At 42.4% G+C, this 24,123-nt stretch overlaps 1 protein-coding gene across 6 annotated transcripts in view; it reads left to right on the forward strand.

The window, feature by feature from the left end:
• The first annotated feature begins 455 nt into the window (after positions 1 to 455).
• Positions 456 to 24,123, forward strand: part of znfx1 (zinc finger, NFX1-type containing 1) — a 56,202-nt gene continuing 32,534 nt past the window's right edge. Inside the window, exons 1-5 of one of the 6 annotated variants that reach the window (XM_078555381.1) lie at positions 456 to 472; positions 13,390 to 13,463; positions 14,778 to 14,916; positions 18,069 to 19,976; positions 22,641 to 22,772. In XM_078555381.1, coding sequence (XP_078411507.1) covers positions 14,793 to 14,916; positions 18,069 to 19,976; positions 22,641 to 22,772 — 2,164 coding nt within the window. In that variant the 5' untranslated portion in view covers positions 456 to 472; positions 13,390 to 13,463; positions 14,778 to 14,792. Of the gene's footprint in view, positions 473 to 6,527; positions 6,846 to 7,284; positions 7,503 to 13,389; positions 13,464 to 14,765; positions 14,917 to 18,068; positions 19,977 to 22,640; positions 22,773 to 24,123 lie in introns of those variants that run through there. The other 5 variants (XM_078555379.1, XM_078555380.1, XM_078555378.1 and 2 more) reach the window with 5 other exon arrangements.

A 24,123-nucleotide genomic window follows, 5' to 3' on the forward strand; every position in this document is an offset into this window, starting at 1 on the left:
ACAAATCCCGCACTTCAATTGGACGGCGACTCCGCTCTGCTCGCACGCCATTGGCTGCTGTACAGCGGACAGACGCACGCAGACCGATTACGTCATCGCGTATTACGGCCAACACCGGATCTCATGACATGTTCCATCCTAGAAATTTGGGGAAAGAGGAAGCCGGAAGTTGTAATACAACTACCGCACAAGCGGAATAGCCCATCCTATCTGGAGCATTTTTGGAAAGATATATCTACTTAGTTTTATTATTTGTTTTTTTCTCTCACCTTTCAAATAATTATCTTTATCTGTTTCGCTTTTAAAAGCTATTATGAATTCTGCTTCAACAATTGTTTCTGACTCATAGACGTTTACAGCGCAGAAGGAGGCCATTCCACCCATCGTGTCTGCACCAGTCAACAAAGATGTGATTACACTAATCCCATTTTCCAGTGCTTAGCCCATAGCCCTGGAGGCTATGGCAACGCGAGTGAATATCTAAATACTTAAATGTTACGAGAGTTTCTGACTCACCCTTTCAGGCAGAGTTCCAGACTCCCACCATCCTCTAGGTGAAGAAATTTCTCCTCAACTTCCCTCTTAGCCTTTTACCTCCTACCTTAAATCTATGCCCCCTGGTTATTGACCCCTCTACTAATGGAAAAAGTGCCTACTTACCCACCCTATATACGTCCCTCGTAATCTTATACATCTCTAGCAGGTCCCCTCTCAACCTTCGCTGCTCTAAGGAAAACAACCCCAGCCTATCCAATCTTTCCTCATAGCTCAGACACTCCATCGAAGGCGGCAACCTGGTAAATCTCTGCACCCTCTCCAATGCAATCACATCCTTCCTGTAATGTGACCAGAGCTGCACGCAGTACTCCAGCTGTGGCCTAACCAGAGCTTTAGAGAATTCCAGCATAACCTCCCTGCTCTTCTATTCTATGCTTTGGCTAATAAAGGCAAGTATCCCATATGTCTTCTTAACCACCTTATCTACCTGCCCTGCTACCTTCAGGGATCTGTGGACATGGACACCAAGGTGCCTCTGATCTTCAGTACTTTCCAGGGTCCTACCATTCATAGTGTAATCCCTTGCATTGTTAGACCTCCCCAAGTGCATTACCTCATGCCTTCCTGGGTTGAATGCAATGGCATTCATTTGCCACTGCTCTGCCCACCTGACCAGTCCATTGATATCCTCCTGGAGTTTGCGGCTATCCTCCTCACATTTTGCCACCATTCCAATTTTCGTGTCATCCGCGAACTTCTTGATCATACCCTCTACATTTAAGTCCAAATCATTTATGTACACCACAAACAGCACGGGCCCCAGCACTGAGCCTTGCGGAACTCCACTGGAAACAGACTTCCAGTCACAGAAACATCCCTCTACCATCACCCTCTGCTTCCTGCCTTTCAGCCAATTTTGGATACAACATGCCACTTTGCCTTGGATCCCATGGGCTCTTACTTTCTTGACCAGTCTGCCATGAGGGACCTTATCTATCAAAAGCCTTGCTAAAGTCCATGTAGGCCACATCAAATGCATTACCCTCTTCAACAGTACCTCTTCAAAAAATTTGATCAAATTTGTCAGACATGACCTTCCCTTAACAATTCTATGCTGAAGAAAGGCCATACGGACCCGAAACTTTAACCCTGTTTCTCTCCCCACAGATGCTGCTAGACCTGCTGAATTTTTCCAGCATTTTCTGTTTTTACTCCATGCTGACTATCTGTGTCTCTCCAAGTGCAGATATATTCTGTCCCTCAGAATTCTTTCTTGTAATTTCCCCAACACCCCATGTTCTGGTATAACATGAAAACAGATTATCTCAATCTCCCTTTCTCCCAAATGTACACCCCCCAGTTACTGACCAGTTGAAACCAGCTTTTTCTAATGTTCAGTTAGGTTTATATGAAATTTTGATTTAAAATCTGAAAAGAAGAACCAGAAAGATACAGTTTTAAACTGGTCCTGGTGAGATACAAACACTTTTACTTAGTACTGTTGCAAAGTAATTTAACTCTCTGTCTCTACAGATGCTACCCAACTTGCTGAGCATTTACAGCATTTTCTCTGCTAAGTGTTATCTGGGTTCTTAATTCAGTACCATAACCACAGCATAGAACTTCTTCAGTTCTCTGCCCAAAGGCAAGCCCAACCCACAGTGCCATGATCTCCATGGGTAGGGCAAGGAGGCAGGGCCTGAATCCACACCAGCCAGAACAGGGATCAAACCAAACTCTAATCCTTGGTCCAGGCATTTTAGTTCAGAGCTATGGATAGTGATGGCAGAAGCTTCAATTTTCTCTCCAGGATGTCTCCTGTTCTTATTACCTGTATATTGGAAGGATTTTCATATTGACATTCAATCTGTTTGGCTGCATTCCTTGGCAATATGTCCTGGAGTGGGACTTGAACCTTCTGGCTCAGAGGTAGGGACACTACTACTGTGCCACAAGACCTCACAATACCTTAGCATCTGAATTTAAATAACTGATATATAACAGCTTTACCTTTTTTTGTTCCTCTCTTGGGATGGTAGCCTCGTCTATTCAACTATTTTTTCCCATTTATAAATGTTATCAGGTACAGGTCCCCAGTGTGAAGTAAGGAGACCTGATTATTAGTTTTGTACATGATGTGTCAAATATAGTAATATACTGCTGGTAAAATTACATATAACCTTGTTTTCTTATCTTCGAGTTTATAAAAGATTTTACATGCTTCTCAAGGAATAATAAAATTTTAATTTGAAAAGTATTTATTATTTTGTACATTACCACTATATGTTTAGTTAAATAGGCTGAAACTCATATCCAATTCTTTGCACTTGTATACTTATTGTTTGCCAAACTTATGTCTTTCTTTGCCAGGCAGCCCATGTCACGTAGGGTTGGATATGTTGCTGAGTATGGGTTGGTGCAATGCCTGGCACATGAATAGAGAAACGGGTTTTGTAGGTGTTGTATCTGAGATTGGGGGTACAGGATTGGCATGTGATGTGCAGCTTTTGCGTGAACATCAGCATTAGAAAATGCACTCTCCCTGTGGCTGTAACAATGGGATTGGTTTACCCACCGATCATCTACTGTAACTTCCACCCAAGGGTTACAAAACTCCAAAGACATGGTGTTAACATTGCTTATGCTGTTTTTCTGGGGTTTTCCATGGCACTTCCACCAAAGTTACAGTGGGCAGGCAAAGAACTTCCTAAAAACCTCAGATGAAAGCAAAATACTGCAGATGCTGGAAATCTGAAATAAAAACAGAAAATGCTGGAAAAAGTCAGCAGGTTTGGCAGCATCTGTGGAGAGAGAAACGGAGTTAACGTTTCAAGTCTGCTGACATTGTTTTCCTACTATTTTCTATCATGTAGTGTTCTCTTTGGTGACAGGATGGGAAGTACGTCTTCTTGATCCGATTCCGGTGCTTCATCTAGGTTCTCTGAAGAGTCATACGGACTTGAAATGTTAACTCTGCTTCTCTCTCCACAGATGCTGCCAGACGTGTTGAGTTTTTCCAGCATTTTTTGTTTTTACTCCTGAAAACCTCTCTGTCTATGTCCTTTTTTTAAAGTAATCTAAAATGTCACAAATTTGACCCTAAAAAGTAAGGTTCATGGTGGGTCCCGGGGCATTAAAGTTATCCTCTGCCTCCATGACTCTCCGAACACCAGCAATTAATTTGAGGTGCATGTCTTGACTACCATCAAACACATTTGATGATGTAGGTGACTTCAACATAGAATGCAAAAAGTTTCTGTGTTTTGTTCTTGTCTATTGATACTGCATAAATTTGCCTAACAAAGTGGCATCATTACAGAGCCCACAGAGACTGAAGGGCCACAGGTGTAGCAAGGCAATGAAATAACCCAGCAGAATCTACCCTCTGCTGCTAGCTAGAAAAACATGTGCAACTGTCACACATGAGACCATCCTACCTGAAAATGTGTCCCCTGTTTTAACAGTTCTGTCCTCATCATGACCATACTGTCTACACATGTCAGTGTCTCACTTTTTTTAGCATAGCTCACAGATTTACCATTCATTTAACATGATAAAACCAGCTTCCAAACTTTACTGAGCACATTTTCTGAACAAACAGAAACTAGAGTGTAACCATATTTTAAATTCTTCAAACATTGTGTTTCTACTATTTTCTACCATATAGTGTTCTCTTCAGTGACAGGAAGGGAAGTATGTCTTCTTGATCCGATTCCAGTGCTTCATCTAGGTGCTTCCTCAGTGGCAAAGATCTGTGAGATGACTCAGTGCTGAGCGTTAGTGGGAGTTTCCTGAGATTGAGTTGCCCCTTGCATCGCAGCAGTTGAAAGCCCTAAAAGAGATTTGCTACAGGCTACAGCACACATAAGACTGCCACGTACTGGCCATTGCCATATGGATTATGTATGGGGATTGATTCTCACTCCCCTAATTTGGCTTTAATCCAGATCTATTGGAGACCTATAGCACAGAGGAGGATAGCTTTAAGCTGCTGCAACAGCACAGCTTTCCCACAATCCTTCAACATGTTTCCTGGTGCAGGCAGAAACTCCACTAGCGGCCCGCCAAAAAATTGAATTGGGCTGGGATATGTCCCAGGTCCAGTAGTGCAATTGCCAGATGGGTAGATTCCTGCATGGTCACACTTATAGCAGCATAGCTATTGAAAAAAAACTCAAGTCAGGCGCTTTTAGCAGTAATTTCAGCGCTTTTGACTGCCCAAAGGGCCTCCTGAATGGAGAAAGAAAATCACTGTAAATGCCCCTGGAACTGCCATGCACATCATGATGATTTGCAGTATTGTGAAGCCTTCCAAGATTGCACGTCACATGTCACTACTACATTCCTTCACCTGAGATGTCACCTCCAGCACACTGGCATGACCCCCAATGTTCACACCAAGGCTTGGTGCTCAGTAAGCACCCTTCTATTAAAACCAGAATTCTACAGCTGCAGTAAAATATAACAGTTCCCATGCCCCAACAGTAAATTCTTGCTCCTTCTTCTTTGTCATCAACAGCTGCTCCTTCTCACTCATGCATCAAGTGCACTCTCCTCTACATCATAGACTGAAGTCCTTGGGCCTAAGCATCTGAGCTACTGCTTACAGTAGAAGTAGTGGTACAGGGCTCCATGGTACACAGTCTGATAATTAATGAAGATATACAAATAGTCGTTTGGTAGTACAGAACTTGAGTATTGCTGAAAATAGAGACGTATCAAAGCTTTTTGTCTTGCACTCATCAGGACTCTTCGCAAGAATACCAACAATTTATACTGTATATTAAGAGAGTGCTGATCGGTTGGTAAGTAGAACAGTATAAATAGTTGTTTTCCTCTTATATTGGTAACCTCCGAAGTGTCCTGACGAGTGGAAGATGAAAAGCTTCAACATGTCTCTATTTTCAGCAATTAATGAAGGTATAGTTTGGTGAGAAGGAAAACAAACAGAAACTGCTCATGAACCTGGAGCTAATTCACTGTCACTGTCAGAACACACCATCCGTTCAAGACTTTTCAAAATGCAGCACCATTCTCCCAACACTACCTAATTAGATGGTGTCCCATGAATATGTTACACACAGTACCTGCAATCTGCCTCCTACGTGGAGGCATCTTCCAGGTGTCTGCTTGGCTGAATGGCATTCTTGCCTGAGTCAAAAGGTTGTGGATTCAAGTCCTAATCCAGGATTTGAGCACAAAAATCTGGGCTGGCACTCCAGTACAGTAGTGAGGGAGTGCTGCTTTGTCAGTGGTACTGTGCATTGGATGAGAACTTAAAGTGAGGCATTGTCTGCTTTCTGTGATGGATGTGGAAAATCTTCTAAATGTAATTCTCCCATGTGCCTTGGCCAATATCAACCAACATCACCAAAAACAGATCACTATCTTATTGCTGTTTGTGGGATCTTGCTGTATGAAAACTGGCCCCTGTATTTCGAACCTCACAGTATTGAATACACTTCAGAAGTACCACATTCCTAAAGCTCTTTGGGAACATACTGAGGCCATGAAAGATTCTATGTAAATGCAAGTCTTCTCTCTCACCATTATTCAATGAACTTTAAAAAAACAATCAGAGCTAAAATTAGTACCTGCTTAGACGAGTAATTAAAAATAATAAAGGCCCAACAACAGGGAGATGAATTATGTATCAGTATTATCAGTATCAGTATTATGAAAACTTAGTACAAATCAGTATGTAATAATGTTGAATCTAGGTTATTTTCATGCAATACCTATTCTAAATTCACAACTAAAAGGTTAAAAAATATATTTTAAATTTCGGAATGATTGCAGATTCGCTTTCTGATTCGTTTCCGCAACACTTGGTTTATTTTGCCTGGCAACTGTGTTTTTTTAGGCCATTTATCATCTCCCTTTACCAAGATGGGGTCGGAGGCTCCAGCTAGATGTCCATTTCACCCTGGCCGCCACAGACTCGCCTTTAGTAAGATGGCCGTCCTGTGACTTCAGCGGATCAGGTGACTGCCGCTCATTCCAGCCCTGGTGGTGTCTGGGGTCAGAAACCCGAGTGAGAAACGAAACTGGTGGAGTGGGTGCTGAACGGAGAGGGAGAGGGGGAGGGGGATATATATATATATATATATAGAGAGAGAGAGAGGGGGAGAGAGAGCGCGACTGTGCAGCAGACAGAGCAGATCGAGCAGGAGAGCCCTTTAAACTAACATCGCTGGGGCAGGACACTGCAATCGAAGCAATTGTTTTGCCTGAAGTGACATTTTGTTTTCTTTAAATGGACCCGGTTCGCTTCATTGTTGCCGCCATCGTTCAGCAGTATCACGGTGTGAGCCTGAAGTGAAGGGGGAAGCAGGGAGAAATCAAAGGTAAAATCCTGCCGCACAATGAACGAGCGAGGCTGAGGGTGACAGCCTGTGTTATTTTGGTTGTTGTAAGCTGGAGTGCCGAGAGGAGGGGGGGGGGGGGGGGGGGCGACTGGTGATTGCAAACGTTAGCAACAGTGTAGCGAAGGAGGGCAATGGATACATTCCCCTTCCATCAGCAGTGACAAGCCACAGTGTGTCATCCCTGAATTATTCAGCAGTTCAGTCCAACTCGCCCAAGGAAGTGGAGTCTTCAAAGACGATCCGGAAGTGTAATTGTGTTTATTGAGAAGTCATTGTAACGACAAGCATACAAGTAGCTGGGTAGATGTCCCTTGCCTCCTCCCTTCCTCTTGCTCCCCACCCCCCCCCCCCGGGCAACTTCCCATGTGTTATCATTTTAACGTATGCGAGCCTTTGTACAGGAAAGGTAGCTGTTCGTCCATCTCTCGGTTTGTTGGGTGCATTCCACCGATAACCCGTCTCCTTTGGAACTGATGTCAGGAGTGGGTGGAGATTGGTGATTCTGTTTCCATTTCCCAAGCGCCGATCTGTTCTCTTCCGTATCTTGTGTTTTAACCGACTTCTCTAAAATGTTGACTGATTGTCTAAGTAACAACAAAATGCTGTAGCTTGACCCAGCGTCCACAGATTACGGAGGTATTTGTGTACAGCCAGAGGGTGAATTCCGCTTGTGGTTAGTTTTAGCAAAGTGGGGACAAACTGAAATTTCCTATTTTTGTATTCATAAGCATTTTTTCCCTTTTTTTAAAGAGAAAGTGCCCCCTCCCCCTTTAATGTTCCAGTCCATTTTTTTTTTGCCTATGGCTAATTTAACATTGAACCGCACCGAACAAGGGGAAACATATGGGATTGGAAAAGTAAACATTTTATTACGAGACATGGCGCTTAACCTTTTACTGTGAGGCACGGGAAAATAAGTTTACTGATCAATTCCTGTTTGTTATTGAAAGTTGACTGACATTTAAAGCAACTCTTTGCCAACATGCATGGCGCAAATAAATTTCAACGGCTGGGAATTGTCAGTATTAGTGAATTTGTTTTAATGTTGAATTAACGTTGGAAATGGAGAATAGCTAAAAGTTTGTTTGTTGCTTTACTGTTGCTGCAAATGGGTGGAGGCTGATCTTAAAGCTGTAATGTTGCATGACTGCATATTTTCTTATGCTTCAGACGGACGAACAGCAGTTAAATTTGTTGGGATTGGGTGAGGAATGCTGCTGTGCATATTTGATCTATCTGTCGAAACACTATTGTCAGAATGGCAAGATGATTGTACTTTCTTTTTTCATGTCTGTACCCAAAGGGAAGTGGAAATGGTGTCACTGCATCTTTGGGTCCTACAGACATTACAAATTATTTAGTAAGTTTCGTTTTCCTCCCTCTGCCTCATATTGACATCTCATTGTCTTGTTGACCACTTTGCAGTCGAAACCACAAATAGACGGCTCCATCGTGTGGTGACCTAAGCCGAAGTTGGCTGTTGCGATTTGTCTTGTATTTTTGTTCTAATTTTTTTGCTGCTTTCTGTGGGAAAGTAGCCGAGATTTATACTGTTACCTCGCTGAATCCTCAGGTGAAGGTTGAATCATAACCATGTTTTGTCAAACTGTTTCAAAACAAAAGCGTTAAGTGGTGTGTCTGCCGGCCTAGGAGGACTGCATCTCTAAAGTATTCAAAAGTTTTATCTCAGTTTGACAGTGCAGTGTTACAAAGGATTTTAGCACATGGGAATGGTAGGAGACAGTTTTGAGCTTCGCCATTCTGAAGTTCGCAGCAATGTCTGAGCTATTTCCCTATAGTTCTTATGCATTTCCTGGTACTGGTCAACAGCAGTTTTGCAAGCTGGGTACCTACACTGCCCTCTATGCTGGCGGGGATGGATAGCCTCCCTTCCCCAACAGTTTGGAAAGGAGAGCAAGGTAGCGGGTGGAGGGTGATGGGAGGGACAGGTGATAGAGAGTGAATGGAAGTTTCAAACTAACAGCAAAACTCTTAATTGAACAGCTTGGAAACAGGGAATTAAAATTGAAAATGATAGATCATTTTAAATCTGCTGAGTGCACTATGGAAGTGTCGTTTATTACAATCTTATGTAGAGCCTCAGCATTCAGATCCCAAAGAAGTGTAAAAATCTTATTGCAGGTGCGTCTGCTCACTAATTGTGATGCCGAGTCATGGAGACCAGGAAAATTTTAAGTTTGATAACTGATTTGTGTTCAGATATTTATTGCCACCCAGGATGACATTTTAGGTATGGATGCTGAAAATGCTTAGCATATGAGGTAACATTTATGGAGAGAGAAGCAGAATAAACAGAGTTCAAATATAACATAAAATTATCTAGATAATTAGAAGCATTACATGTGGCCATAGGAGTCCTGGGTTACAGAGACACTAACATGTGTTCCTGTGTTTATGGATGATGAGAATGGGATCTGGTTTGGTAGTGCTGATCTTCCTCAGTTAAGTAGCCTTCCAACATTTTTGTTAAAGCTTGCACATGAAAATTGGCTGTAAGGCTGGGGAATTAGACAACTGCCAGCACCTATGGAACAGTATTCCAAGAAGAATTGGTATCTTCAAGAGAAAAAGAGTAGGGTTGGGACAAAGAAATTGTAATTGCACTATGTGTGTATAGCATCATCATAAAGCACAGGAATAAAATTGATGCACAACAAATTTAACTTACCTTCCCTCTCTCCAGCCCTCCACCCCCCCACCCCCCTTTTAAAGCAAACTTAACTCCTTACTATGTGGCTGGTTAAATAAACTGTCTCAAGATATATCCTAGTGATGGTACAACCTTGCAATGTCTTTCAGCTGTCCATATTATTCTCTGTGGCATTGAAATTGTACTGTAATTATGGGCTGGATTTTCACAAAGTTGGGGAGACTCTGGCCCCATTTCCAGTGCCCCCAATTTTCACCAGCATGGTATAAGGGTGCAGGCTGGAGCAGGTTGCAACCTAGCACCCTGCCTTCCTGACCTGGCCAACTTCATAGCAGGGATAGGCACCTCCCAGTCCCCCTAACTTTTATGGAGCAGGGCCACTTTGTCAAAGAGTCATGGTTCACGGCCCTTCAGAGTGGTCATGAGCCATAGTCTGGATGAGGGAATCTTTTGAAAGGTGAGTTAAAAAAGGACTTACCCATGCACCCCCCCAATCCCAAGCTATGACCCTCCATCCACCATCATGGTCCCTCATACTCTCCATGTCAAGCTATGGCATTTTCACGCCCATTCACCCAGTATACAGAATCAGTGATCCCTATAGTATCAATAGGATGTGTGTGAAATCTTTACATAAGCAGTCATTCATTCATTCATTCATAATTTTCTACTTTCCTGGAAAAAAACTTTTTACTACAGCCCTATAAAAGTGCAAATCATCCAGACTTTTAAAGTCTCAATAGCAGAAACTACAAGCACTTGATGCCTCTTTATCTTGTGTAAATAAACATTGTGCAATTGATAGAATAGATCACAGAAATAATTGTTAATCAAGCAATGTTTTCCTTTGGCACAGCTGTTTCAACAGAGTAATGGATGTTTGGGCTCTCAGCCAAGCTCTGGTCTGGATGATTGACACTTTTATAGGGCTGTAGTAAAGGAAGTAAAAAGTTATAATTGAAGGGTTATTGGTTCTATATACAGGGTGAATGGGCATGTACGTGCCTTTGCTTGGCATGGAGGGCATGAAGATCCATGGGGGGAAGCTGGGTGGATGGAGAGGCGTAGCTTGGCATGGAGGGTATAATGATCTATGGGGGTGTGGGCAGAGGGCATAGATTGGCAATGAGGTTATGAGGAGCCTTTGCGGTGGATAGACAGGGGTAGGTTGGCATGGGAGGTATGAAAGGCCATGGGTGGGTTGGGAGCCTGAAATGGCATGAGTTGGCATGGTTGGGGCATTGGGAGTGTGGGAGGGTGAGGAGGGATGGTGAAGGCTAGAGGGCTGTTTTTTGATTTTATTGTAACTGGGACAAAGTTCCACAGCAACAAGGTGGGCATTTTAAACAGCCCACTTCCTCATGGCAGCCCCTGTGGCTGTTTCCAAACTCCTCCCATGGACAGCGGCCCCAACTCCAGTTATTGTCCAACCATCAACCCCCCACCCTTCCCCCACACCCCACCACCACCACCCCCAGACCTTCCACCACCAGCAGAAAGAAAACCCTGCCTTTTTACGCACTTTCTCCCAAAGCGGGCATAAGTGGGAAATTTCCCTACTCCAGCCACCTTTCTCTAGGGTAAAAAGTCATAAGTCAATATGATGTGCTTGTCTGCAGTTCCTTTGTCTTATTTGAATGGGCATGTCTGTATCAAAATATTTGAAGAAAGGAATTGTGATCAATATTCATAGGCCTTAAAATGATACAGTGCAAATAGCCTTGGTAATATTGAAAATGAAACTGAGCGTGAGACACCGTAGAGAACTTGTTTCTTTATATGTAGTATTTCATTGTATTAAATATAGCTGGAATACGAACTTCCGAAGGAAGTAGAATGTTATAATTGAAGGGTTATTGGTTCTATATACAGGGTGAATGGGCATGGAAGTACCTTTGATTGGCATGGAGGGCATGAAGGTCCATGGGGGGAAGCTGGGTGGATGGAGAGGCATAGCTTGGCATGGAGGGTATAAGGGTCCATGGGGGTGTGAGTAGAGGGGCATAGATTGGCAAGGAGGTTATGAAGAGCCATGGCGGTGGATAGACAGGGATAGGTTGGCATGGGGGGGCATGAAGGGCCATGGGTGGGTTGGGAGCTTGAAATGGCATGAATTGGCATGGATGGACATTGGGAATGTGGGAGGGTGAGGAGGGGTGGTGAAGGCTAGAGGGCTGTTTTTTGATTTTGGTATTGTTTGTAACAGAGTAACACGACACATAGGTTTGGAGTTTTATGTTTAATATTACTGTAGTGATGAGTAGTAGTAGCTGTTGGAGAAACATTGTGTAGGTGCTGTTTACACAGTAATCAAGAAACAGTTCCTCACATGTATTTATTAACATAGAGTAGTCATGACTACAACAGAAAATGAAATCATTGTTTTGATTTGAATGTTTTGTGTGTGGAGATTAGGATCCAAAATGTCCTTGAAAAATCCATCCCATGTTCCCTTGCATCACAAACTGGAGATTAATTTTTTTTTAAATCTTGTCTCTTTAACAATTTTGCTTCTCACATGAATTGTAATGGTAACACAAGCATACGATGTGTTAATCACCATTGATTATTATTGCATTTGATTGCAAGGATCCAGGGCTGAGGAAGCTTTCAATTGTGGTCCTTGAGAAACTTTACCTAGTTCCTGTTCCTTGACATCAATTCTCCTCAGAATGTATGTGACTGAAGCGGGTTAGTAGTCCAATGCTGAACGAGCTGATTTCAACCTGGATGATAGTTGGGGCTGAATTATGTTCACCCCATGATCATGAGGCGAAAGAAGGAGGAAAAAAGTCAGTCAGGGCTTCTGCTCTTACAACTAATTGGTGACTCATGCTAGAAAGCCTGTGTACAGACATCAAGACAACATTGTGCTTGGTGATGATGCCTTATGTGGCCAAATAACACGCTGACACTTGCCATTTTGGAATCCCAAGGAAGAATGGGCATTTGATTGAGGTACCAGTGTTTGTGGAACGTACCCGCTCAGGTGGGAGTGCTGAGTAAACTAACAAATAAAATGTAGTTCATCGAAGGCCTACAAACATTTGGCAGTTCCTAAGATGAGGAACTAAAATTTACATGAGTAGATTACTTCATAATCCTTTAATGACCATCTTGAATATAAGGATAACCTTGGGCATTATATTCTTCCCAAACTAATTTTTGTGGCACCATATAAATGACACTGGTGACAGAATGCTGGATCACAGCTTTCCTTCAATTTAAACACTGGGACAAGTGAAAGTCACACCTTTAGCTGAAACTTGCTGTCCTTCTACTGATTAGTACCTTTACATTCTTCAATGGTGAGGAATGTACACGTCATGTATCTTTATTTCTCTTGCAGCTTTTTTCCCATGTTGCATGGGGTCATCAAAATGCTAGTTGATCACTCCTTCATATCAACCATCACTTTTGGATTTTGTGGGTGGTTTTAGAGCTGGATGCCCTTCTGGCTGCTAACCCTCTGCACTTATCCAGGCTGGGGACCAGCACCGTTACAAACTGGCTTGTCCGTACCAGTGGCTGAGTTATATATGCCTGCGTACATATGTCTATTATATTCTGAACAGTACGGTATGACCCACATGGACTGGTATTTCTGACATGGTTATTGCAGGCCGTCAGAATAGTGTGGACTTGGTTCGAGGAAATTCTGTGAGCTGGTATTATTATTTTCCTAGCATTGAATTTATTATTGACCAGTTGTGATTATATTCCAGGAAGTGCTTCCATTAATTTGAATGTGAATTGATCAGCAGCGTAATGAGATAGCTATTCTTGCGGATTGTTGATATAAGTAAAGCAATCCTCCTTTGAGACTGATTTGAGGATGTTTGCTGACTACAGGATGATCAGAAACAGGACTACTTTAATCCTCTGATGATCAGAAACAAGGATACTTCAATCTTTTGATTTATTAGGTAATACTTACAGTGAATCGATTAAGCAAACGTGCTCAGTTTTATAACAACACAGAATTCATTTCTGGAAAAAAAACCTTAACAAATGCTGCCAAGGATCTGAAAAGCTGCCGTGAATCAACAGCTAAAGCACTCATGAATATTAGGTTTCGGTTGTCTCCTTCAATCTAATAATGTACAACTATAATTGAAATATCACAGGTATTTTTTGGCAGGTTATTGATTTTAATATTTAAAGAAAACGATCACCCCCCAACCCACCCCATTGTCCATTGTCCAGTTTTTTGACTGAATAACTAAGCCACACAGACGAGGAAGGTCTGGGATTCAATTCCTAGTTACCCAATCTCAGCTGGACTGGCAGTAACTCTTTTGAGTCAAAACAATAAACTAAATTAACAAAAACAAGGGAGAAATCAAGCACAGCCCCTAAGTCAGGTCAGCTGTAAAATCAAGGAAAAACTTTAAAGGAACCTTACAAACATCAAACTAAGATGTGATTAAAGGGGTCAACAAAACACCCCAGACCCCGCGGTGCCCACCGTGCACGGAAGGCCTCGATGGTGCCGGCAGACACCGCGTGCTCCCTTTCCAGGGACATCCGGCCGCAAACGTAGCCATGGAAGAGGGACAAACAATCGGGCGGGACTCCCCCGTCGATCGCCCGCTGCCTGGACCTGTTGATGGCCAACTTGGCCAGGCCCAGGAGCAGGTTCACGAGGAGGTCCTCCTCCTTCCCGACCCCCTTCCGCACCGGGTGTCGGTAGATCAGGAGCGTGGGACTGAAGTGCCAACAAAATAGTAATAAAAGATTTTTTAAATAACTAAAAAGGGAGTGCAGCCTAAGACACCCTATATATGCATGGTCCACGGACTCCACAAGACCACAAAAAGGGCAAGTGTGGACTGGCAGTAAGTTGGCCGGAGGAGGGTGGGTGTAATAATTGGCCCCAAGACCCTTAGATTGGGAAGAGAACATTGGTGAGGATTCCAGCTGCTAATTGTTGGCAGCTGGAAGTCTACATGCATGTAGATTGGGGGAAGACAAAATTGGACATGGTTATGAAGGTTTCTTAGACAAAAAGGTTCTTACAACTCGTGGTCTGGTTTTACAAATAACTATTGTCTGTTGACCTAGGTGCCCCCAACATGAGGACAGCCCTCAACACAGGGAACAGCGAAAATTAGTCAGGAGGACTACAATTATATTGCTTCACCCCCTTTGAAACTATGTCCTTACATCAGGTCATGATGGAAGACACCACCTCTTGCTGCAGTAGTAATGTATTATGTAATGGCTTGATGTCTTCACAGAGCAAACTGTTTCAAATGGATCCTGACCATTGGCAAAGGGATAACCACAGGTGGAGGGGCCGAGAAATTGAGGCAGACAACCCAAACAGAAGAGCAGCTACAGCAGAACAGTCAAGACAAAACCCTAGAAGAGGAGATGGTGAGAGAGATTATTAAAGATTGCAGATCTTTCTTGCAATCTGTGAAGGATGTATTTTTCACCTTCTATTTTCCAGTGTTATTTCTTTCCCCTCACTGTCTTACTGAACTATTCAACACTTCCTAAGTTAGGAAGACTAGTGAGTGACTTGCTACCAAGCTCTGACTAGAGTGATTTTCAGTTAGCTGCTTGAAGATGCTTGTGTATGGCATACAGTAACTTGATCTCTAATTCTTCTGTCCCTGTGGTGAAACAGAAGACCGCTTCTCTACACTTCTTCTCACTACAACAGAGATTGGGAACTTACTATGTCAGAAGTTATGGGTTAAGTTTAGAGCCTGGTCCCACATGGCACAGCTCAATGTTAGTTTGCACAGTTATACTTGAGTGCTTCAGAAGGTCTGAGTTCAGCTAAACGTTATTGTGGAGTTTCTTTAATGGAGGCAGAAATTCATTTCCAGCAAATCGAAAGTGAAGTGTTATTGTGTTCCTAAAGGAAGTAAGGGTGGTGAGTCAGTTGTTGATTGTTCTCTCCCTCCCTGTGAGGAAACATTTATATTTATACCTCTGACAGGGTCTACCCTGGCAGTTTTAATCCATTTCCTTGCTGTGTACATTTTACTCCCTTCTTTGCATTACTATTTCTTGCTTGTCTTAAATTCTCTATTCTTTAACTGTTACCTTTTTCTCTTATTTCCCTAACTTCATTGCTGCAATCTTGGGACTGAGGGATCTGTTTCAGAATAACCTATTACAGTACGTGGACAAAGATTGAACTTGAATTTGTAAAACTAACCATTAACACGTCATACTTGAATGTAGCTATCGCCACCTTATGATTTACTAATAGCAAACCCTGTGGAAGGTAAAGATGGTATACATAAAATATGCTTTAATTAGGATATGCCAGAAAGCTTAGGAATGCATTTGTTGGTAATGTAAAGGATCTGCTGGGAGGTAAAAAGCTGCAGTTGGTTTATATACAGCATAATTTTGTGAACTTTAACATCCTGGATGATTTGGACCTACGATTTGTGATACCCTTACTGGAATTCTATTTCACATTTGGTTTGACTCATTTGTTCCCCATTTTCCCCCCTTTTCCTCCTGAACATCACTGCAGGAGTTCCTCAGGGTAGCGAACTAAGCCCAAACATCTTCAGCTCCTTCTTCAATGACCTTTCCTCCATCATAAGTTCAGAAGTGGGGATCTTCGCTGATGATTGCACAATGTTCAGCACCATTCGCGACGACTCAGATACTGTAGCAGTCCATGTCTATATACCACAAGACCTGGATAACATTCAAGCTTGGGCTGATAAGTGGGCAAGTAATATTCACACCATACAGCTGCCAGACAATGAACATCTCCAACAAGAGAGAATCTAACCATCTTCCCTTGATATTCAATGGCATTACCATCGCTGAATCTCCCACTATCAACATCCTGGGGTTACCATTGACCAGAAACTGAACTGGACTAGTCATATAAATACTGTGGCTACAAGAGCAGGTCAGAGGCTAGGAATCCTGTGATGAGTAACTCACCTCCTGACTCCCCAAAGCCTGTCCACCATGTACAAGGCTCAAGTCAGGAGCTTGATATGCAATATTGTCCACTTGCCTGGACGACTGCAGCTCCAACAACATTCAAGAAGCTTGACACACCAGGACAAAACAGCTGGCTTGATTGGTACCCCATCCGCCACCTTAAACATTCACTCCCTTCCCCACTGGTGCACTGTGGCAACAGCGTGTACCATCTACAGGATGCACTGCAGCTACTCACCAAGGTTTTTTTGTAAGCATCTTCCAAACCCACAATCCATACCACCTCAAAGGATAAGGGCAGCAGATGCATGGGAACACCACCACCTGGAAGTTCCTCTCCAAGCCACACACCATCCTGATTTGGAAATATATCATCGTTCCTTCACTGTCGCTGGGTCAAAATCCTGGAACTCTCTTCCTAACAGCACCATGGGTGTACCTACACCACATGGACTGCAGCGGTTCAATAAGGCAGCTCACCACCACCTTCTCAAGGGCAATTAGGGATGGGCAAGATGGGCAATAAAGGCTGGCCTAGCCAGCAACGTCCATACCCTGTGAAAAAATAAATTTAAAAAATTGTCCATTTTAAGTATCAATTGGCTCAGCGATAGCACCCTCACCATTAAGCCAGAAGGTTGTGAGTTCAAGTCCCGCGCCAGTACTTGAGCCTGCAATTTCGGCTTTTGTCTATAACGAGAGAGTGGTATTTTATTAGTGGTCCTGTTCTTTGGAAGAGATGTTTAACAGATGCCCTGTCTACCTGCTCAGGTGGCCATTAAACATCGTATAGCACTATTTAAGAAAGAGCAAAGGAGTTCTCCTGGTGACCTGGCCAAAATTCATTCCTCAAATAGCAACATCAAAACAATATCACTCGGCATTTTTCCCATTGCTGTTTGTGGGACCATCCTGTGCACAGATTAGCTGCTGTGTTTACAAAGTACACTTCTAAAGGACTTTGTTGGCCATGAAGCACTTTTAGATATCCTGAGGGTGTGAGAGATGCTATGTAAATGCAAGTTCTTTCTTCTTATTTCTTCACAGTTTCTGTTTACTTTCTTTCTGTCATCCATGGCGCAGCCACCTTTATTTCTGTACTGCAATATAGGTATTAGACATGTACCTCATTAAATATAAAAACTCTGAACAAGTTTTAGCCCATAGGTCATATGATTTCTGCATTACAATTACTCTGTGAATTTAAAGAGCTGTTTTTGTTTGTTTAGTCGGTCTGCAATTCAAATGTGAGAAAGTTAATATTTGCAGAACAATTCAAAACAGTAAGTTAGTAGTAAAACCATTAATAGCTGAATGACTATTAGCTAATCATCAGTCCTTCTAAGTAACTTGTGTATTGCATGCTGGAAACATTCCAAAAGCGGATATTATTTGCTGGATCTCTTAAATTTAAAGCTCGTTAGTTCTATGAAACAAACAATTGCACAGAGAGTCTGGGGAGAAGGTCTTTAATGTTGTTATTCAGTTTGCAATGAAAACAAGCGTAAGAGCATCTAAGAAAGCTGATGTCAACAGACACGACCCAGAGAATTTGACTGTAAAATGTATAATTCATCCTTTTATTTTTTTTATATCTTTAGCTTCTTTGGAACGTCTTGAACCACGAGGACGGCGATATAATGGAAGCCAGAGAAATGCTGCTGGACCAGCAGGCCAGAGAGGTGCACCACAACCCAGACGAGCACTTTCGACACCCAGACAAGGGGAGATGCAAGCGACTAGAGAGATTGGAGGAAGGAACCAAGAGTGGAACTTTAATCTCAATCCCAGACATGTAGAAGGGAGGCAAAATGCTGTAAGAGCTATTCGAAATCCAGCTGGAAGAGCTCCTGCTGTTCAGGGCAATCGCCAAGGCCCCCAACAGGGCAGAAGGGATCAGCAAAATGAACGTAGGAATGAAACATGGAGAAGGAATGACTTTCGTGAAGGTGGTCGAGGCAGGCAGGTTGAAATGCAAGGAAATCCTCTCTTCCAAAGAAGGAGGCCTCAAGAAGTAACTAAAGAGGAACATGCAAAGGACAAAGAACAGTTTGTGAGAAAGCTAGGCTACAAAACAATGGAGGGCCTTTTGGACAAAGAACCATCTGAAATTGTTATAACTTTAGCCTGTGGCTCTGGCCTAAAGGACTTATTAAACCAACAACTAAACCCAAATTTTATCCAGTTAATTTGTAAAGTCTTATGTAAGGCCTGTAGGTCCAAGACTGACCGTCAGAGCATTCAGCATCTCCTGGGCATTGTAAAGGACTCTCTCTTTCTGAAGGTTCAATTGCCTCGCTATGTGGTTCAGATGAGTACAGATCCAGTGCCTGCGCGTAGGCAGCAATACCCTGAATATATTGAAAGCATTCTATTCTTGCTTCAGGAATTGGTAAGTATTTTTCCAGCCAGTTCAGTTCAGGAGATGTCCATGATGGTTTTGGTTTTGGATCCTACGGTGAATACTCTCCGAGCTGCTGGGGTTTCAATTGGCGAACAGATTGAAAATAGCTTGGAGAAAGTCAAAAATATAATTCATCACTTACAAGGGAGAAAACGGGATGGAACACTCAGAACAGATACGCATATGTTGATAGACAATCAAGAAACTGGTCCTGAGGACAACTATAGAACAATGACTATATATCCCACCTACAATGAGATGCACTTAGAAGAGAAGCCATTTCTGCGACCAAATCTCATTACTGAAAAGTATGCAAGTACTGAAGTGTACCTTGATACCCATTTCCGTCTTCTGAGAGAAGATTTTGTGAGACCTTTGAGAGAAGGAATCTTAGAGTTGCTTCAGAATTATGATGACAAAGGTCTGAGGAGGAGAAGATTCGATGACATTCGAGTATATTTCAACACACGCATTATAGCTCCACTCTGCACTTCCACTGGTGTAGGCTATAAAGTCCAGTTTGACACGAGGCCACTGAAGTTTGTCCGGTGGCAAAATTCGAAGCGTCTACTATATGGTTCTCTTGTGTGCATGTCAAAGGATAACTTTGAAACCTTACTGTTTGCAACTGTGTCAAATCGGGATCCTGCAGAGCTCAAAGAGGGCATTGTTCATCTGTCTTTTAATGTGCGAAGTCGACGCCTGTTGGCTGAGGTGGAACCTTCAGATTGTTTCCTGATGGTTGAAACAACAGCATATTTTGAAGCCTACCGCCATGTTCTAGAAGGGTTACAGGAGATCCAAGGAGAAGATGTTCCTTTTCAAAAGTATATTGTAGAGTGTGACACCGACATCCAGGTTCCAAGATACTTGAGTTTCAATGATAGCTATGACCTTGAAGCTCTAATGAATGGAAAATCTGAGCTCCCTGAGGAGAGTGCTGGACAAATCTTTGAATGTTTGCAAAGGAATTCCAAAGTCAACGTTCTTGATCCTGCATCATGGCCTTCCAAGGAAGAGCTGAACCTAGATGAGTCACAGATGAAAGCTCTGCAGATGGCATTGACTAAAGAATTGGCCATCATACAAGGACCTCCCGGAACAGGTACACTTGAAGAGTAACATCTGCATTGTTAGTTTATCTGCTGTGCTCAATGGATTAAATAATTAAAACCTATTTTTATAATTTCTTAGTTCCTTGCCAATTTTCTCCCTTCCTATCCTAAAGATGTAGAATCACAATGGAATATGAAAAAATGCACCAAGCAGTTTCTAGCACCTCATCTGAATGTCATTGTGCTACAAAGCAATGGTGGGGTATCAGGAACCAATGCTAATCCTTCCTCTGCCCAATACCCACACAACTTCCTATCACCCCAATACTAACATACAGCTAACTGTTCCTAGCAAGTGGGAACATTGGCAGACTATTTTCCCACACCCAAGCCCAGTGGTGCCAAAACCAATTGTACGACATTTCTTTGGCTGAGATCAGTGTATACCAGGGATCGAACCTGGGATATTCACTGTTTATGTTGCTCAATTCTACATTAGGTGCTGCATTTTTCAGCCAAGCTTCCGGGAAACTTTAATATCCGAGATTTGTACAAATTGAGAAATGATCTGGAAAAGTTGCCTCAGCAATTTCCCTTCCTCTTCGAAAGTTAATTGGAAAATGTATGAACAAGTCAAGAATCTAATTCAAGAATAAAATCTCCAATCAGACTGCTAATAAACACAAACACAAAGACTGAAAAAGGTAGAGCTCTTTTCTCCCACAGGATACTGAGAGATGAATTCTATTATAGAATTCTTTAAAATTATGAAGAGCTTTAATAAAGTAGATGTAGGGAAGATGTTTCCAGTTGTGGGGCATTCAAAAATTAGGAGCCATAAATATAAGGTGGTAAATATAAAATCCAATAAGGAATTCAGGAGAAACTTATTTACCCTGAGAGCAGTTAGACTTTGGAACTCTCTATCACATGGAGTGATGGAGGTGAATTTGGTGGATACTTGTAGGAGAAGTTTGAGAGGGAGAAAGGAAAGGGATATGTTGACAGGAAGAGATCAAGTTAAGTGGATGGAGGCTCATGTAGAGAATAAACCTGTTGAGCCGAATGACCTGTTTCTGTGCTATAAAATTCTTTAAATGTAAGATATAGCCATTTTATAACTTATTTTCATCTAATCTTATATTTTAACTTTGTTTCATTTCTTTTTCAATTACTTGTCCAAATCTAATTCTACCCCTGGTGGCAGAGGTGGCAGAAGAATAATTGAAATTCAGCTAGAAGAGGCCAGGACTGGATCCATTGGTGCCATCCAGCATTGATCCCAGCAAAGTATGTGGGGTCAATGGCAGGGCGCCTTATTTTCCTGTGTCCAATGGGCACCTGCATCTCATATTGGACTGAAAATTCTGACACTAGCTACCGTTGGTAGGAATTGGCTAGACAATACCCTGCATGGGGCCGTAAAGTTTAAGAGTGACTGATGCTTAGTGAGGGTTGGGGATTATGGGGGGGTAGTCGGTTGGTGTTCGTGTTGGTGGGACAATTTCAACTTACCTGCCTGGTGGAAAGGATGTGGGGGCAGTTAAAAAGGAGCGGCTCCACTATTGAATCTGATCCTGTTCCACAGGGTTGTTAACTTCACTGTTTTTGGTGATGCATTTGGCACCTGTTTAAATCTGGCTGGATCCTCCTACATGTATATAGACGGGGGTCAATAGACCCTGGAGTCCTTTTGACAGCTGTCTGAGTGGAATGCTTACCAGCTCATTGATAACTGCTCCAAAGACTGAATGTGCAACAATAGCTAAGTAATAAACTTTCTCCTGCGGAGCCAGAAGGAGCAGGAGTGCTTGTCCTTGTCACACGAGCAAAGTGTGGGCCTCTCCTGTTCTAGGCATCTCTTTCCCACCTTCCTGACTCAGAGATGCTTTTGAAACCTGTTACTTACCTTATAGCTGATGGGTGGCCTCAGACCACACAATTTTAACCAACTGAATGCCAGTCAGTTGCTTCTTTCTGCTTACTTCAGGCAGGGAGCTGATTGGCTCGATATAAATGAGGCCCAGGAGTTAAAATATCTTATGCCTCAAACTGATACTGTATTGTGGAGTTGATGCTTGTCTTGCATCCGCCTGGCTGAAAACCCCCAGTTAAAATATTCCCCCTCACTGCTATTGCAAAACCTCAGTTGATAATTTGCATTGAATTAGATCTACTTTGATGCACAATATGAAAATAATTCTTGGCATCCCATTTATTTTAAATGGTATGGTGGCTCAGGTCACACCGGCAGAGCAATGAAGTCCAGAGAGCATTGTTTAGGGATGTTCAGATTGGAAAGAGGTGCCTTATATTATATTAATGTGATTAATTCTGCAGTACCTCTTACACATGACATTACATTTGTGTTGTGCTCGGATTGCCCGAAGTTCTCTGGCATACAGTTAATAAACATCCAAATTCAGCACTAAAATGGGGAATAAATCACAAGAATGATCCTGTTTTTTTGTGATTAGACTGAGTAAAAGAATCCAGCATGCCAGATAACATCGATGAAACCTCGGGTTCCTTTACAAAAAATGTCCGTACTTATGTTAAATCTCCTGATGAATACTTATGTATGTTTTTTTAAAAATGTATCTATTCTGAAAAATCTTGTGGTAGGTAAATGCTACACTGATGATGTAGTCAGTAATAATCTTTTAAAGGTTTTCTTCAAACTTGGCTAAGCAATGCCAATTTATCATTTACAGGGAAAACCTATGTCGGATTAAAAATTGTGCAAGTACTCTTAAAAAATGAGTCAGTTTGGCAACGACGTTTAAGGAAGTTTCCAATTCTGGTGGTGTGCTACACAAACCACGCACTGGACCAGTTTCTTGAAGGTAAGGTTCTGCCATCAGTCTGCTTGAATTTATTTTATTGTAGAAATTATTAAGCACCCAAGTGTTGTACCAAGTTGTCAGTTTGATGACTATAAAGAGAGTTACATAACTAGGGAGCATTAACAACATTTTGATTAAATATCCAAGCTAATTTTTTTGTGATTAGACAGAGAAAAAGAATCCAGCATGCCAGATAACATCAATGAAGCCTAGGGTTCCTTTACAAAAAATTTCCATTCTAACATGTCTCCTGATGAAAATGCAACTCGCCGGAATCACATTTCTCCCCCCCCTCCCCCAATTCCGTGGCACGCCAGCGGGAAATTTGACAGGTCTAAATCATGACCAGCTATTCAGGGTGTGCAGCTGTCAACCCACACTTCACTTGTGACTTTAAGGTGAGTGCAACATTCAAAACCTGCCTGCAGCAGCGCTGATCCGGGCCATCAGTGATGCTAGTGTTAGCCCACACTGCTGGGCTTATATTAAGTGTTAGAGAGGGGTTGTGCTGTAGCTTGAAGATGCTAATGTTGTCCTTATAGCAGTTTGTGTTTTATGGCACAAATCTATTGAATACATTTTAGATAGTAAAAATAGCAATGGACAGTGTGCCATCATCTTCCACTTATATCTGAATCAAAGAGGAGTGTGCTCCATTCATCATTTATTGGTTAATAAGTGCCGAATGCACACACATTGCAATCAGCGTTATATCATTTACAAGTTTGAGACACAAGGTTGAAATTTTGTGACTCAGCTGCGAGTGTGGATCAATGTGAGTGATGAGTGTGGGTTGGAGGATCAGGTTGTCGTGCTCTAACCCTGTCTTCATATCGCGTCTCATAAGACCCTGCACTAGGACGCAGAACCTTACAACTTCAGCTCCATTGTTCGTGTGAAACTAAATCTGTTAATGACATGGTACTTGTGAAACGGACCATTTGCACAGTAGTATTATGAGCATACTTCTATGAAACAAATGTCAACACTGCAAAAATAATTCATTGGGTGGAATTTCTGGTCATGCCAGCAGCAGGTTTTGTGGTAGATGGAGGTGGAAAATTCGGAGTGAGGCCAAAAGTCAGATTCCTGTTGACAGAAAAATGGTTTGGAATTTTCCCCTTGCCACTTTCATGACGGGTTTTCCCACTTATCCATGTCGGAGACGCCATTTGTATGCATCAGCATGTCATGAATACTCATTAACAATGCAACTCGCCGGAATCACGTTTTCCCCCTCCCAATTCCGTGGCACGCCAGCGGGAAATTAGACAGATTTAAATCACAACCAGCTATTCAGGGTGTGCAGCTGTCAACCCACACTTCACTTGTGTTTTTAAGGTGAGTGTAA

Source organism: Cetorhinus maximus, chromosome 13, assembly GCF_964194155.1.
Source record: "Cetorhinus maximus chromosome 13, sCetMax3.hap1.1, whole genome shotgun sequence".
Classification (NCBI taxonomy): domain Eukaryota; kingdom Metazoa; phylum Chordata; class Chondrichthyes; order Lamniformes; family Cetorhinidae; genus Cetorhinus; species Cetorhinus maximus.